This window comes from Bipolaris zeicola (genome assembly GCF_000523435.1).
Source record: "Bipolaris zeicola 26-R-13 unplaced genomic scaffold scaffold_3, whole genome shotgun sequence".
Taxonomy (NCBI): domain Eukaryota; kingdom Fungi; phylum Ascomycota; class Dothideomycetes; order Pleosporales; family Pleosporaceae; genus Bipolaris; species Bipolaris zeicola.
The window spans coordinates 186,026-201,811 of NW_006912052.1; the positions used below are offsets into that span (position 1 = coordinate 186,026).

General features: G+C 51.2%; 4 protein-coding genes across 4 annotated transcripts; 2 read left to right on the plus strand and 2 right to left on the minus strand.

Moving 5' to 3' along the window:
• Positions 1-590: 590 nt before the first annotated feature.
• COCCADRAFT_82033 (uncharacterized protein) lies at positions 591-3,717 on the minus strand (the record flags this gene model as incomplete). The annotated part of the gene is made up of 3 exons (XM_007708737.1): positions 591-2,975; positions 3,024-3,578; positions 3,637-3,717. 3 exons carry the CDS (start codon positions 3,715-3,717, stop codon positions 591-593), a joined length of 3,021 nt encoding a protein of 1,006 aa, XP_007706927.1.
• Positions 3,718-4,474: 757 nt separating this feature from the next.
• Positions 4,475-9,199, minus strand: COCCADRAFT_21839 (uncharacterized protein; the record flags this gene model as incomplete). Its single annotated transcript, XM_007708659.1, has 6 exons — positions 4,475-5,807; positions 5,856-7,330; positions 7,383-7,699; positions 8,097-8,289; positions 8,349-9,113; positions 9,167-9,199. 6 exons carry the CDS (start codon positions 9,197-9,199, stop codon positions 4,475-4,477), a joined length of 4,116 nt encoding a protein of 1,371 aa, XP_007706849.1.
• Positions 9,200-11,014: 1,815 nt separating this feature from the next.
• COCCADRAFT_81899 (uncharacterized protein) lies at positions 11,015-12,412 on the plus strand (the record flags this gene model as incomplete). Its single annotated transcript, XM_007708738.1, has 2 exons — positions 11,015-11,460; positions 11,524-12,412. 2 exons carry the CDS (start codon positions 11,015-11,017, stop codon positions 12,410-12,412), a joined length of 1,335 nt encoding a protein of 444 aa, XP_007706928.1.
• Positions 12,413-14,062: 1,650 nt separating this feature from the next.
• Positions 14,063-14,996, plus strand: COCCADRAFT_526 (uncharacterized protein; the record flags this gene model as incomplete). Its single annotated transcript, XM_007708633.1, has 4 exons — positions 14,063-14,126; positions 14,185-14,219; positions 14,278-14,504; positions 14,573-14,996. The coding sequence occupies 4 exons, from the start codon at positions 14,063-14,065 to the stop codon at positions 14,994-14,996; spliced, it is 750 nt and encodes a 249-aa protein (XP_007706823.1).
• Between the last annotated feature and the right edge of the window lie 790 nt (positions 14,997-15,786).

Below are 15,786 nucleotides of genomic sequence, written 5' to 3' on the forward strand. Positions count from 1 at the left end.
GATGAGAGAATGGATGGCGAGGTAAGAAAGGTAAAAAGATATGGCAAGGAAGCAAGCTGACCGTCCATGTTGCATTGCTTTGTTGCCCCAACCTCCTCGTCCTCGTCCTCGTCCTCCTTCTCCTCGGTGTCCGTCTGACGCCCGGCGAGACTACACCTGGAACTTGGCGGAAGGCTCAAAGGTTTGTGTGTGTTAGTCTTACCCGTGACAATGTGATGCCCAACTACGTACAAGAGACATCCACGGTAAACCTCCAAGTTCCACTAATACGAACCTTCCAAGTCATTGAAAAAAACGTGGCATTGCTAAGCCAACCCCCCCCCCCTTGTGCATTATATCTTGCTTAGCCACATGGTATACGTGTACTTGGCAGTATGTACATACTTTCCAAGACAGGATAAATAGGCCTACTTTCCATGGTAAGTAATATAGTAGTGTGACTTATTTAGGGGGGAAATTTGCAAAGAAATTAATAAACAAGAAAAACCAAGTCGCCCATCGCTATTGCGCGCGAACCTCGAAATTCCGGTATTACTAAACCAGATAAAAGATAATGCTTTCTAATTATATGTACAAAAGAAAACATCTCACTATCTTCTATGTCTAAAACGCTCATAACTGGTATCTTCATGCGCATCAGCACCACCAAGACCATGATGACCCGGGGCATTGTTGTTGCCGTGTCTGTTCTCAGCAGTGCCAACAAGAGGCTGACGGCTGTGCACACCATGTAGCATTGCGTCAGTATGCAACGGCATTACCGGCGACATGTCAGCATCATCACCCAAGTCTTCATAGTCAAAGCCCTCTTCTGCCGGCCGCGGTGGCCGCTGGTAGCCCTTGGCATACGACGTCCCTTGCTCAAAATCACTGCCATCACCAAGACGCGTGCGACTTGATGACGGGCGACTTGATGACGGGCGACTTGATGACGGCGATGCGGGTGCAGAACCCCGATGCCGGCCATAAGGGCCCATTTCCGTAAATGTGGTAAATGTGGAGGGGGTGCCCGGGCGCGAGGCGTCTTCGGGCCTTCCATACAACTCGCCATCGCCACCAAATGCATCGCGGAACTCGGCGCGCTTCTTGAAGTTTTCAAAGTCGAGCTCGGATTCTGCCACGATTTCTACGTGGGGAATATCGGCATTGGCGGTCTGTTTGCCTGGCTCCTCTGAATCCATCTGCGTCATGACAAAATCGCCAAAGTGCTCATAGCCAGGTGTAGCGGGCATGGCGCGGTCCATCGAGCGACGTTGCGCCGTATCGAAGATGTTGTGGCTTGTGCTGGAGCGATTGCTGTATACTTCTTTGAGCAAGTGCTGTGATTTAGCATGCACCATGGGCGTCAGTAGCTTCTTGTAAAGCGCCGGATGACCAAATCGAGTCAAGAGTCTGCTTGTCTTTCTTTGCTTGCGATCGTCAGTGACATGTGCGGCTTCGGCATCGAAGAAGGGCCGTGTCGAGTAATACGACAGCTTTTCATCAAAAGATCGCTTGCAATACCACTTGAAGCCAAGTAGGAGAAATGGAAGGGGCACCATGGCGAAGAGCATGTTGCCTGTGCCCATCTGAAGAGAGTTGAGATCGATCGATCCTATCCCGTTGGCGCCAACTACCAAGGCGATCACAGCATTGGCGAGAGCTACGGCGAAGAGCGTGCGGTTGACAAGAAGACGCCAGAATCTGCCCCCGGACTCGGTCTTGGTAATGAAGACGTATTGAAGTAGGTACTTCTTGAATACGCAGTCCATGGCAAGGTAGAATGCAGTAACTGGAAATATGACCGGTTGGAGTGCCCCCATGCACAGCCCAACGGTAGTCACAAAGAGATAGTTGTTGTAGTAGTCGGCATAGGGAAACGGCTGCGGTGCACTCAGCTCGATGAGTTCTCGTGGGGTTGGCGAGAAGCACTTGCGCTGGATCCAGCTCCAGAGTAACACCCATGCTTGTGAAAGATCGATCGCCGCACCGAGATTGCGTTGCATCTGCCAGGTGAGCCAGAATGTGGACACATTACACAGCCCCGACATGATCTTCGTAAAGAGGTGATTATCTCGTATAGCTTCCCATACACCTTGGTCTTTTGCTGCAATGACTGCCGCCACAAAGCGCCAAGTTGACCCGAAGACTGAGAAAACAAGAAGGTTGTTGAAAACGAAAAACGAGTATAACCGGGCAGTCACATGGCGTTCTCTGGAGGTTTTTGAAACATCGCCAGAGTGCGTGAACAGGCGACGAAAGACTACGGGGACTCCCATGTACATGAGAGTTTGTACCAGCGGTGCCAGAATACCTTGAGCGATGGCCCAACTCGTTGGGTGAGCAGAGAGGTTTGCCTGAAAAGTAGGCCAAACCAGCCCGAGATGTGAAAAGTCGGATAAGAAAATTGATGTGAGCATGTTGGGTATAATAAAGGCGACGGTAAACAGTACGATCCACAGACCATCCCAAAATGCGCGTATTGTTCGGGTCCTTCGTGACATGGCAAGATTTTGCCAGAGCAAATCGTGTGGTTTTGGTGCAAGATAGACATCGCATCCTTCGGGACCTTTCTTCCTGGCAGCGAAAGCGACTGCGTGGGCGTCTTCGATGTGTTCGTAGGACGCGAATCCGTAAGGCATGGGATTACGCATATCCACAGTTTCTCTGACTTCCTTGATCGTTGTCTCCAATCTTGTGATGCGCTCGGTAAGATAGTCGATTGCGTCCACTTCGCCCTTGCCATGAATCCCCTGGTCATCTTTCGCTGGTTTGCAAGTCGGCCGTCTCGCGGGTAGTCTGTTCGGATTGGATAGGTATTTGGCCAAGTGCTTCTCAAGGTCGCGAACCGCCTGGTCATGGTCTTCGATCAATTTTGGTAGATCCTTTACGTTACGACCTATAACTGCCCGAGGAACGCTATCAATCGGTTTTGCTTGTTCGATAAGTTTGATAAGTTCGGCGTCGGTTCGATATGATGGTGGAACGTGTGTGAGCTTTTTCAAGTCAGCACAAATATGATTACTAATTTATACCATACGTACCAAAAGTGTCCTGGCGTGCAAACTAGACTTGTACTCTTCGGTGTTGAAGTATGCACGTCGGAGCTTCAGAACAGCACCATAATTCCTCCATAGAAAGAAGCACACTGTGCACTGGATCATGTATGCGAACGCAACGTATGCCCAGAATTTCCTTCCAAAAATATATTGTGGAGTAAATTTCATCAATGTCGAAATCGAACTCCACTGCTTGTAGAAGGGCGATCCTCCAACGACGTTGACGGGGATCAGGATCAGACAGCCGACAACGGTCAATACGAAAAATATATTTCGTATCATGCGCATGAACCTCAGGAAGATGACAGCATCCAGCCCGATCTTATCCACCAGATCTTGTTCCCGGACATTCCGGACGGCAGATAACCAACTCAATGGCTTGTTGCCCAGCGGCAACGGCCGGTGTCTCTCATCTGCATGTTTGGCTCGTGGGGCGTATACTCTCGAGTTGCGCGGTCGGAGGAAGCAGAAGCTGAGGACTAGTAGTCCTGATACGGCAAAGGAATATACTATGGCGGCGTAAATGGAGGTCTCTTGAACCTGTGGTGGGGTGAGTATGGTGCTGGCGACGTCACGTATGTGCTGGCTGTATACTTACCTGAGACTGAAAAGGATCTGAAATCAGATCTATGAACCTATCAAGACTGCTCTCTGCGTTTTGGCGTCTTTCCGCGACCATAGTTGGACCCTCCTCTTAAGCGAGTGTATGAAGTTAGGTACCCTGGAAGCAAGCTGCGGTGGGGGATATATGTGCGGCATGTATGTACTGTAGTATGGACTATTGTTGAGGCGGGGAAAAAAAGATAAAAGTCCTCCTAGCAGAAGGGTACTCTCCACTAAAGAGCCTCACATACGAGGAACGCGTCACTCGTGACAATCGTGCCGTGCTTGTTGAGTTAGATGCATCGTGCTAGAACTATCTTTCGGCCCATCGCACGTCATTGCCGCGGCCTAGTGTGGGGCTCCAGACACTGGACCATGAGTCGCCCCAGAAAAACCCTTTTTCTCCAGCGAGTTTGCATCATTGTGGGTGGTGTAAAAGGAGTCTGGAACTTCTTTGAAGCCCTAAAAATAAAACACATGGTCGAGTGCTGGCATCATGGGACCCAATCCTGTCTGACGCCTTGGCAGCCACCCCAAAGCAGCAACATTTACATGTCGCAGCCTTGCCAATCACACTACGGCTGCCAGGGCCCATGTGCACATATCAATACAACTATGCATTTATGTGTATCACGGAATAAAGTCATTTGATTCCACTCAAGACTTGTGCTATCCTACTCTATGACTCCAGAAATGCAATTAATAAATCCCAAGATTCGGCAAAGAGAGCGAGGGCACATGCTTGTAGCAAATAAAGAAAAGCACGCGCCCTACAATTTTGTGTAAAACCCCCTTTTAGAAATAATCATCGAAGTTTTCACAAATTCACCACCCTAATCATATCCTGGATCACCACTTGGTGCTGGTGTTGCAACGTCCCAACCACCCGGTGTTGGTGCGGTAGCAGCACCGTATCTGCCACCAGAGCTATCTCCTGGTGTCGGCGCAGAGTAGTTGCCCGGCGTAGGAGCGTCCATTGGTGGACCACCTGGTGTAGGTGCAGAATATGCACCGTATCCACCAGGCGTGGGAGCGGCATACGCACCTGGAGTAGGGGCGTTGTATGCCCCAGGCGTAGGAGCAGACAAACCACCCGACTTCGAGGCGGCGTTGCCAGGTGATCCACCCCATGCGGGTGTTCGTCCTCCCGAGCTGAAACCACCATATGATGTACGGTTGCCGTCGTTGCCACCATACGCCGTTCCTCCGCCGTACGATGTCGCACCGCCATAGGCAGTTGCGCCGCCGTATGCTGTTCGGGAGCCATCACCACCACCATAAGCGGTTCGTGAACCGTTTCCTCCGCCATAGGCTGTGCGTCCGCCATCTCCACCCCAGCCAGGTGTTCGCCCACCAGCGCCTCCGCTACCTCCCCAGCCTGGTGTACGGCCACCGGCTCCTCCGCTGCCACTGCCTCCCCAACCAGGCGTACGACCACCACCAGAGGTGCCCCATCCAGGAGTTCGCCCGCCAGATGCGCCACCACCACCACCGCCATAGCTTGTCTGACCGCCCGAGAACCCACCGCGCGAACGGTTGGGGAACTTGCCGCCAATGTCCATGCTGGCACCGGTAATAGGATCCTTGACTGTGAGAAGCTCCTTCTTTACAGAAACCTGCTTGTTTTTGGTATGCAACTCAATGCGCGCTTCGTCGTTCATCGTGTCCTTGACAATTCCGAGAAGACCCTTGTAAGCGCCCTTGCGGATCGTCACAGTCTTGCCAATCAGCTTGTCACGGCCGAAAGAAGCTCGTGGTGGTGGCATGGCATTCGTGTTCCCGTTTGCGCCTGCGTTAAGAGCAGGGTTGATACCGCTGAGATCAGGACCTTGCGCTTGAGCACGACCGCTCTTTGCCGCCATAGTGACGACGTTGTTACTGCGGACCACAAAGATACCCTGGTTCTCGACAAGCTCACGGTTCCGGACAAAGAGTGTACCCCTGTGAATGTACAGAACCTTGCCTTGTCGCCCTTCACCGCCGTGCTCCTTAACGTCGTCCTCATGTCTGATTTCAGATCCGTCGCGATCGGTCGCTACTGCGTGTTTGTTTCGGCCGACAATCTGTGAGACTTGGGTATGGAGGAGTGTGCGAACATCGCCTTGTTGATCGACGATTCGCAGAACTTCGCGGTCGACACGAACAACGCAACCAATGGTGGAAGCACTATAGCATGTTAGCTGAATATCTTGCCAATTTCAGGTCACAACTTACTCAATCTGCACAAAGTCGTAGAGGTCAAAGTTGGAGTCGGCGCCAACGTTTGCCGAGTCCGCAGCACGCTTCAAGTCCTTGCTAAAGACGGTAATTTCCTGCTGGGTCGAGTCGCAAAGCAGCGTAATTTTGTCGTCCTTGATCCTCGTAACGAGACCGACTTCATCAACATATTTACTTCCACCAATGACCTTGACGTGATCACCATCGCGGAACAGCTTTCGCAGTGTCTTGACAGGAGCGTCGATCCTTCTGCCCCTCAGGTCGCCCTCGCTCACTCGCAGCGTGAGAATGTCACCTGTTACAGTAACAGTCGTACCGCGAATGCCCTTTTGTTCACCAGTGTAGATTTCGACGTTATCGCCAGCGGCAAAAGCCGATCCGGAGTCGGCAGCCTTTTGCGCAGCTTGGACAGCTAGGAGATCCATGGTCTCTGTGCCATCAGCGTTCTGAACTGAGAAGAACTGCAGTTCCTCCATCTTGGGGTTGACTTTCTCAGTGCTGACCCAGTTGACCTTGACTTCCTTGATGAGAAAACCGTTCTGGTAGTCTTCACCCTTGTATGTGTATGCCCTCTGGTTGCCCGATCCAGTCATGCTGAGATGCTTCATGTGTCGCTTCTTCGCCTCGGCTTCGTTGAACAGCTTCGCAGGGGGGCGCTCGGTTTGTCGTCCGAAGAAGCCTCGCTTGCGCTTGTTGTCTCCAGCAGCGCTTGCATCGTCGTTGAGACCATAGTCCAGGCGTGGAACGAGTTGTACGACACAGTCGAGACCGTTGGTCGAGACTTCGACGACCTTTGCAAGATCGCCCTTGTATGTGGGCGGTCGTAGCATGCGCACAAACTTTCCGACCTCCAATGGCGCACGCTTCTTCTTTCGGAGAAGATCCGGACGCTCCTTCGGGGGGATTGAGAACTGGCCAGAGCCCATGAAGACATTCTGGATACCCTCAATAAGCTCTACCACAGCCTGCTTAGAGTCGGCCTCAACGTAAAGGAATCCAGACTGTGGACCTGTAGGACCCCGTTCAAAGGCCGAGTAGACCTGCACAGGCTGGCCGGTGCGAATCTTGTCGTCAAGGCGTTTTTGGATCGCCATGATTATCTCGCGTTCCTTTCCAGGACGGCATTTGCAACCCCAAATGGATGGATCGTCAACCGTGGGCAGCGCCAAAGGTACAGCGCCTGCACCACCGCGACGAGCGCTCTGCATTTCCCTCCGCCTGTACTTTTCGTCGAACTCCTTTGCGATTTCTTCAACATCCCTTTGAGCGTTAACTTCACGGCGCATGTCGAGCTCGCGGTGGTGACGGTCGTCGAGGTCGGCGCCCGTGGGCTCGAGGAGATCGTCGGGATGCACTTCATCGACACCTTCGTCGTCGCCCTCCTCCTCTTCCTCTTCGTCTTCGTCGACTTCGGCTTCGACATCAATGAACATGTTGCGCTTCGCCTTCTTTCTCCGTTTAGCAGGTCGGGCCTGGGAAAGATTAGCTGCTAGAACTTTGGGGGCATTGCTTCATGAAACGTACGACAACATCCTCGTCGTCCTCGTCTTCTTCGTCGTCCTCGTCATCGTCATCGTCGTCATCGTCGTCGACGTCTATGCCACCACCTTCTTCATCTTCGTCGTCGTTGCCTGTCATGTTGATCCCATCGCCTTCATCATCGTCATCTTCAGCGGCGGGTCTGCGCGAGGCGTTGCCGCGAGGAGCGACGTCATCCTCGTCAATTTCGGGCGCGGGATTGAAGTCCTCCTCCTCGTCCTCTGGGTCGCTTCCGTAGGACGCCATGGCGGTGGGAAAATGTGGAGTGATGGATGAACGTCTGTACGGGGGTTGTCGCAAAGCTCAGCAATGCAGCCGCGGTGATTAGGCAGATGTAGAGGCGGTGCCACTGGCTGATTAAGCTGTGGCGTCAGCGCACTATGGGCGAAGTGGAGGAAGAAGAGAAGGAAAAAAGAGAGGAGACGGCGAGCGTCGATGGCAATGGGCTTTGTTTGAGACTTGGAAACTCGGAGGAGGTGCGCCCAGAGAAACCGCGCTATGCTGGCGCGCCGCAAGGGGCCGTGCGCACAGCCCTCAGCTCTATCCCCAACGCGTTTGCTTGGCGTTTTTGATACGCCCCAAGGGAGAGCAAAAGTGTGATCGCTATCCGCTCACTATGCCAGTCGAATACGATTCTTGAAACACCCCGCTGGAATGGTATGGGAGATGATCACAACCTCGCCTTGTCCTCGTGCTCACATACTCTCACCACTGCTCTCCCCCAGGCCTTGTGCGCCTTCACATCCTCCAGCGCCCTACCAACTGCTTCCAACCCATTATAGTTCTCTTTGTAAACTACCGGTCGTATACTCCCTGCGTCAACTAAGCGCACGAAGCCATCCCATACATCCTTTGTCCTCTCTGGATCCCGTCGCCCGTCTTCGCCAAATCTCTATACGTTGTGAGCAGATGTAACAAACCAAGGGCTATATGAATAGGTGAATAACTTACATAGCCATGCACCGTTATTGACTTGAGAAGTATGCGGTTTGCACGGATGTTCTCAATGTTTCCGTTCCTTGCTGCAAACCCCACAATCACCAGACGACCGCGGTACTTCAAACACTTGACTCCACTCTCCACAGCGCCAATGCCATCGTACACTACATCTACACCCTCGCCGTCTTTCGTCAGTTGCTTGACACGGTCTTCCCAATTTTCATCGTGATAGTTGACAGTGCCATCTGCGCCAATACTTCTAACCATGGCGGCTTTCTCTTCGTCACCTACCACAGCAATAACCTTTGCGCCAACAGCTTTTGCAATCTGTACCGCCATGACTCCAAGACCCCCACTTGCGCCCAACACAAGTACAGTCTCTCCAGCTTTGACTTTGCAAACATCAAGCAATGCGCCGTAACTTACTGATCCGCTACCACCCACTGCGCATGCCTCGGCATTCGTCCATTGCTCCGGTACATGGCGTATCGCTTCTTCAGAGGCCCAGATTTCTTCAGCATAAGCGCCTAGCCCGCCCCCAAATACGCGGACACCAGGCTTGAAAGACGATTTTGGAGGACTGGATACGACGATGCCAGAGAACTCTGTGCCTAACACAAACGGAGGCTTAATATGACGTCGGTTGTTTTGGTGCAGCCCTTGGGCATAAAGAAGATCGACATGGGTTACTGCTGAATGCGTGATCTTTATATGAATATCCTCTGGCTTTTTACGTTCTGGACTTGGAATGGAGCAAGGCCTGAGGTCTGCAATGTTCTGCACACCAGATGTTAGACTGTAAATATCTCGTGTTTCCTTCGGCAACTAACTTTGACGAACTTTTCAATATGAATGGCCTTCATGATGGGTGAAAATCAGAGACCAAAGAGGTTCCACTTGATCCTATATTAGTTGACAACTCTTTATTAGGGAAGCATACACTGCGCGCACAATGTGACTTCCAGATATATCACGGGAGATCGACGCGAGTGGGGTGCGCGAAGTTGCCGAGGTTTGTTTACTCGCAGCAACAACTGGATGAGCATATAATCGACCTATTACCACCATACACATATCAACGAGGTAGATAGATGCTCAAGCTGGTGAGTTCATTAGACTCTTCTTTGATCCAACATGTTGAGAATTTCTCAAAACAACAACAGAAGCTACGAAATGCAACGGCAGGCTAGTCCTACCACCTATATGCCACACCGGCTATCGCGCATTGTTCGGTGTAAGAGTACGTATGTATGTACGCAGTACTCAGCCTCAATACTACACTAGGATGTGAAGTTGTAATCTGCGGAGGCCAATGTTTGCGCTCACCTCCATGTCCTCCATTCATCATCCGGAAAAAGGTAACGTCAAGTAATGATGACATTATCTGTTCAGGGGCAAAGGATATTTGATCAGTAGTCAAGTTTTGGTTATTCCTGCCCAGCGTTCTAGAACTATGGTCTTTCTCATCAAGGGGCTGGCTTTTTCCACGGCATCTCCTATTCCCGTGTCGATCAACAGTCCGCGTCCACGGAGATATCTTTAACATCACCCAAAAGCCACCAGCGTTACTGATCAACATCCATATACTTCCAACGGACCACTAGGCATACCGCCAAGTCCGTCAGGCAATTTCGTAGATGTAAGAAAAACCTTCGTTACAGACGTTCACTGAACGGTATCTGCCGGATATCTAGGAGCGATGACGTCTAGCGGGAGGATATTTGCTTTGGACGGCGGGCTAGACACATCCTGCCAGGGCATTCCGGATTTCAGGCTGCGGTAACTGATCGGCATCCAACTGGCGAATAAGAAGACTACGTTCAACAGAAGCAGATAACAATTGGTCCTCATATCGTAGTCTTTACTGCTATTTTGATACCGTGCCCAACCTTGGTCACTACCATAACCACATATCCCAGTACGATCAACGACAATTCCAAATCGAAAGACTAACACAGTACCGAATAAGCAACACTTGTAAGCCTAATGGCGTGTAGTTGCAATTTGCTCAGCGTAGACGTATGGCACAATGGCCCTGCTTCTCTCGCAGTAAAGACGTTCGACATTGATGCACGTTGCAGGGGACCGGTGTACCTGCATACGATAGCTGTCGCCACAGGGATAGTTCATATCAAATGAGATGGGGTTAGTACTCTACTGGTAGCGGTTTAGTTCTACGGCCCCGATCAAGCCGATGTTGCCACGGACCTCCTATGTCGGATTCAGGAACACCAGCCTTGCGATCGAGTTTTTTGTTTTACTCTGCGATATCATCAATTAGGATGGTATTCACCACCGCATGATATAGGATATAGGTGAGAGTATGTGTAATGCTTCTCGGGGTAGCCTAGTAAGAGCATACAGCTCAGCATCAGTCGCATAGCACGAACTCGGATCGACAACCCTCCCGGCACTAGAGTCCTGCGTAGTAAATGAGCATTGTGATGGGCAAATGTAGCGCGCAATGATCTTGTCGATCAACGGCAGGACAGTGCAGCTAGTTAGAAGCCACCGTTTCCAGCATGAATGATGTAGCCATACCTGCGCGTTAAAAGGAGGACTAAACGCGGTATTTGAAAAGCCTCGAGGCTAAGGACTACTTGTACGTTGTGACTTCCTACAGTTTTGGGAGAATCTACTCAACAGTCAACAAACAGTAATCTCTAATCGTCGCAGAGATGATCTATATCAAGGCCCTGCTACTTCTCGCCCTTGTTGGCCTTGCGACAGCCCGGAACTGCACCAACATCATCATCGAAACCCCCATCGTCTCCCGGCAAGGAAAGTTTCGAGAGGTCCCACTTGAGAGCAATGTGGATGTCGGCGAATTTGCAACTCGGCTCGCCAAGTTCCAGAGCAACTATAGTGCAGAGTTGCTCGAGGGATACCAGACTTTGAAAAAGACTTTCAACATATCTACTCAATACTGCGAGCCCGATGGCGGAAGCAGTGATACCATCCAGTTATTGATTCACGGTATTGGTTTCGACAAGACATACTGGGACCTGGAGTACGACAACTACAACTACAGTTATGTCAACGTTGCTCTAGACGCAGGATACAGCACACTCGCCATTGACCGTCTCGGCATCGGAAATTCGTCGCATGGAGACCCCTTCAACGAGTAAGCAAAATCCGATACCAATACACTCACAATAAGTACACACTAACCCCGCGTCCGCCCCAGAATCCAAGCCCAAGCCTCACTCGAAGCCCTCAACTCCCTCACCCTCCAACTCCGCAACGGCACAATCTGCGCCATCGGCCGCCCCTTCAAAAAAGTCATCCACGTCGGCCACTCCTTCGGCTCCGTCCTCTCCTACTGGCTCTCCGCCAAATACCCCTCAAACACCGACGGCCTCATCCTCACCGGCTTCTCCGTCTCGTCCCAATTCCTCCCTTACATCATCGCCGGCTGGAACCTACACAGCGCACGCCTCAACCAGCCCTTCCGCTTCGGCAACGCTTCCAACACCGGTATCCGGAAACTCGCAACGCAGTATTCTCTCCTTTCAAACCTCGCCTCGGGCTTCCAGAAAATACTCAGATTCGCGGGTGTGAATCTCGCGGCCAACGACGTCTGGAACATCTTATCGACAACCGAACTCTCTGATTTTATAACCGGGTATAATAGGTCGGAAGTGCACTCTTTGAATTACCCATCAGGTTACATGACGCATTCCAGCCTCACAGCCCTCCAATACGCCTTCCTCCAACCATCCAACTACGACATCAACCTCGCACTGCACGGCGAAGCAACGAAACAAGCCGTGACGGCCGGCGAGCTACTCACCATCGGTAGCGGACCCGCCTCATCCTCTTTTACGGGCCCAGTCCTCGTTATCACAGGGGAAACGGATGTACCGTTTTGCGGCGGAAATTGCTACGGCAAGATTCCCGGCATGCAGTTTGAGAATATGATTCAGGCGGTTGATTTGGTGTTTCCGGGAAAAAAGGAGGGGGTAATGGCATATGTGCAGCCGGAGACGGGGCATGGACTTAATTTTCATTATAATGCTACGGGGGGGTATGGGGTTATGCAGGAATTTTTGGCCAGTAATGGGTTGGCTGCTTGATTTTTTTTCACAAGTTTGTCGACTGCTACTATTCTTTTCGGTAGTAGGCTTGATTTTAAGCTATTATTGTTTTTTTCTTCGAAAGAATTTGGTGAGAGGGCGGTAGATACGCTCGATTGTATATTACTTAACAAGATTCAAGATGATAATACACATATGTTCTTTTCAACCTGAATCTCCCGGTTGCGTGGAAAAAGTTATCTTGCGGTGAGGTTGTAGACGGGGTAGTCTGCTTACTCATGCCCTATCGCGACTCATTGTCCCGCGGCACCTTCCGCTTTTTTTGCTTTTGATAATTTTCTTGGCTAAATCCCATCTGTTTAGGATTGGAAGCCTGATATCCGAGCCGGAAGGAGGGGGGGGGTGCGGAATCAGGATACCCGGTTGCTGCCGGTTGCTGGCTTGCGGTAATGGAGGTTGCGGTGGTTTTAGGTGATGACCATGCTACTTACTCAAGCAAAAGAGTGCTGACATCTCAGCATACATCAGACAAACACCAGTAGCAAAATCCCATGTGGCCTCGTAAATCCCATCTCACCTTACAATCGCAAAAGTTCTTTCTGTAGCATCCTTATCATCCTAACCCTTGTCCCCTCTCTCCCGCAATCTCAATCTCCCACCCCGCACACCAACGCTTCCCCTACTATCAATACCCCAAAGCAGCACAAGCGCATAAATGACGTTTATCCCCACCCCTATAACAAACTACCACCAAAAACTTATGCCCTAATCTCCCCTAATTCCCATCATAAGTCCGAAATCCCCAATTTCCAATCCATGACAAAAATGCCTCTACGCAAGCTTTTGCATTGTGCAACCATGCATACATGCATACATGCAATCGACAGACCGCGCACCCAATCACGCTGCAGCTCCTAGTGACAAAACGCTGATGAATAACCACAGTACTGCTTACAACGCTGCAGAAAAAAGCGGGGAGGGGGGGGGTTAGTGCGCCCGCATAGTAGTACCGCTTTAGCGAACCTTGTGCTCATCGGGGAACTGAAAGCAACAACACTTTTGCAGACGCAGACAGGCATTGTCAAAATGTTAGTATTACAACATCTCCATGCTTGATTACCAAAGAGTGACTCAGATCCCGTGTTGCAACCACGTGGCCCAAGTATCCGCCTCCATTGTCGTGGGCATTGTTGTCGGGGATATCGGTTGTCGGAAAGAAGGACTACACAAGTGGGGTGCCAGATTTTCTTCGGTTGTGCCTTGTTAGATGTGACTATGCTGGGCATAGATCGAAGATGCTCGAGCCAATGAGAGGAGAGGCTAGGGATGGCCAAGGTGGTTTGTCATGGCTTGGATATGCGATGGTGTATGCAGAATGCACGATGTTGGTAGCCCGGAGACTTTGGCTTGGCGATGTCCGGATGCTTGCCTTTGTGGTTGCGATTGCGAGTGGGCCAGTAGGAAAGGAAAGATGGCATGTGGATAGGGTATGAAGTGGGCGGGGCGATTAGGGGATGCAAGATGGAAGGAAGGAGATGGAGGATAGTACAGGGGGGATTGGGAAAAGTATAAAGATGGGAGGGGAGATGCTGGATAGTGAATCACCATCCACAGCTTTCGAGATTGAGGATAGCCAGCACAGCAGAGCAAACAACTTGACTACCGTTTCAACTACCTTTTTTGTTCAAGATGAAGTTCTTCACCAACTTCGCTCTTGCGGCTTTGACGCTCGCCCAGACTGTTGTTAGCGATGGTATGGAGGCTCGAAAGCTTAATAGATATCTGTTCAAGTCAACTAACCAAAGACCCAGCTGTTCCATGGGAGCGTATCGACAAGAACAACTCTGTACGTCCCCATGTTTGCCTCAATCTCTCAGGATATTTTTCAACTGACTTGCTTGCAGCTGCTCCTCATTCTCGACCTGCAGGTCGGTTTGTACGGCGTCGCCCGCGACTGGGACGCTACTCTGTACAAGCAGAACATCCTCGCCCACGCCGAGATCGGCAAGCTCTTCAACCTGCCCGTCATCATGAGCACATCTGCGGACACCGGTCCCAACGGTCCTCTTCCCAAGGAGATGCTCGAGATGTATCCCAATGCGCCTCTTATCCGCCGTCAGGGTGAGGTCAAGTAAGTTTTTTACCTGGAAGAGCGTTGAGGAAAAATGAAAAAAAAGCTCGTCTAACATGCCCACCCAGCGCCTGGGACAACCCGGAATTCCAAGCTGCGATCAAGGCCACTGGCAAGAAGCAAATCATTGTTGCAGGCATTACGACCGATGTGTGCACTGCATTCCTTGCTCTTTCCCTGCGCGCCGAGGGCTACTCCGTCTTTGCCAACATCGAGGCCTCGGGTACCTACTCCGAACTTGTTCGCGACACTGCCAACTCGCGCATGGAGAAGGCGGGCGTGCAGCTCGTTTCCATGTTTGCCATTGTCTGCGATCTCATGCGTGATTGGCGTGCTACTCCTGGTGCCAAGGAGGTTCTGCCTTTCTTGGACAAGTACCTCCCTGTCTACGGTATGCTGGCTAGGCACCACGCTGCTGCTGTTGAGAACGGTACTATTCAGCCTGGTGAGCTGGACACCATTACTGGATCCAACGGTACCATTCTTCTCTAAGCGGATCGTGTGAGGGGAAAAGCTGAGGATGCGAGTGTGTGGTGATGAGAGGGGCCGAAATGAGGGGTCGGAGATGGGGAGAGATAGGAGATGGAGGGATATGGGTAGAAAGTAATGGGGGATAAAAACGAGGATATTGCATTCAAGTATATAGATAGAAATTTGACTGTTGTTTCTTACCTCTTCGACTTTGTACACTGAAGTATTTTTTCATTCTTACTGAGAAGCATTGAAAGATGCCAGTTGCAGCTACCAGGATGCCTGCATACGTGGCCCCGATATACTGGCACTACAGTACCTCGCTACCGTCTTTCCGTCTCTTCTTCTACAGGGTCGTACTGTGGATAGATACTTTGGGTCCGAGTGGGTGATTTCCAAGGCAATGCGCAAACTCAACAGCACGTCCAGATAAGATAGCAAGTGTACCACCAACTTCGGATAAATGAAGGCAGCCGCCTTTGGAAACTTTGTCATTGATGCGGGACGCAGAAAATATCGATTTCCAAATGAAAAGCAGAATTAAGGCTTACTGCATCGCCAAGACGATAGATTGGACAGGGAGGAGGCATCCGCGGCAGGATAAGAGAGCAGATTGATGCTAGTACCTTGGCGGAGGGAGCGACTTGGCAGACTTGCTCGCGACGACTCGCTAGATACCTTTGCGAGGTGGATATTATACTTTTGCGACCCGCGCGCTGGACCAAACATCAAGACGACGTCTGTTTCGAGGACAAGCGCGCCAAGGCCTGGGCACAAGTGAAGGCTGACAAGGTCAGCGTGGACAGCGCAA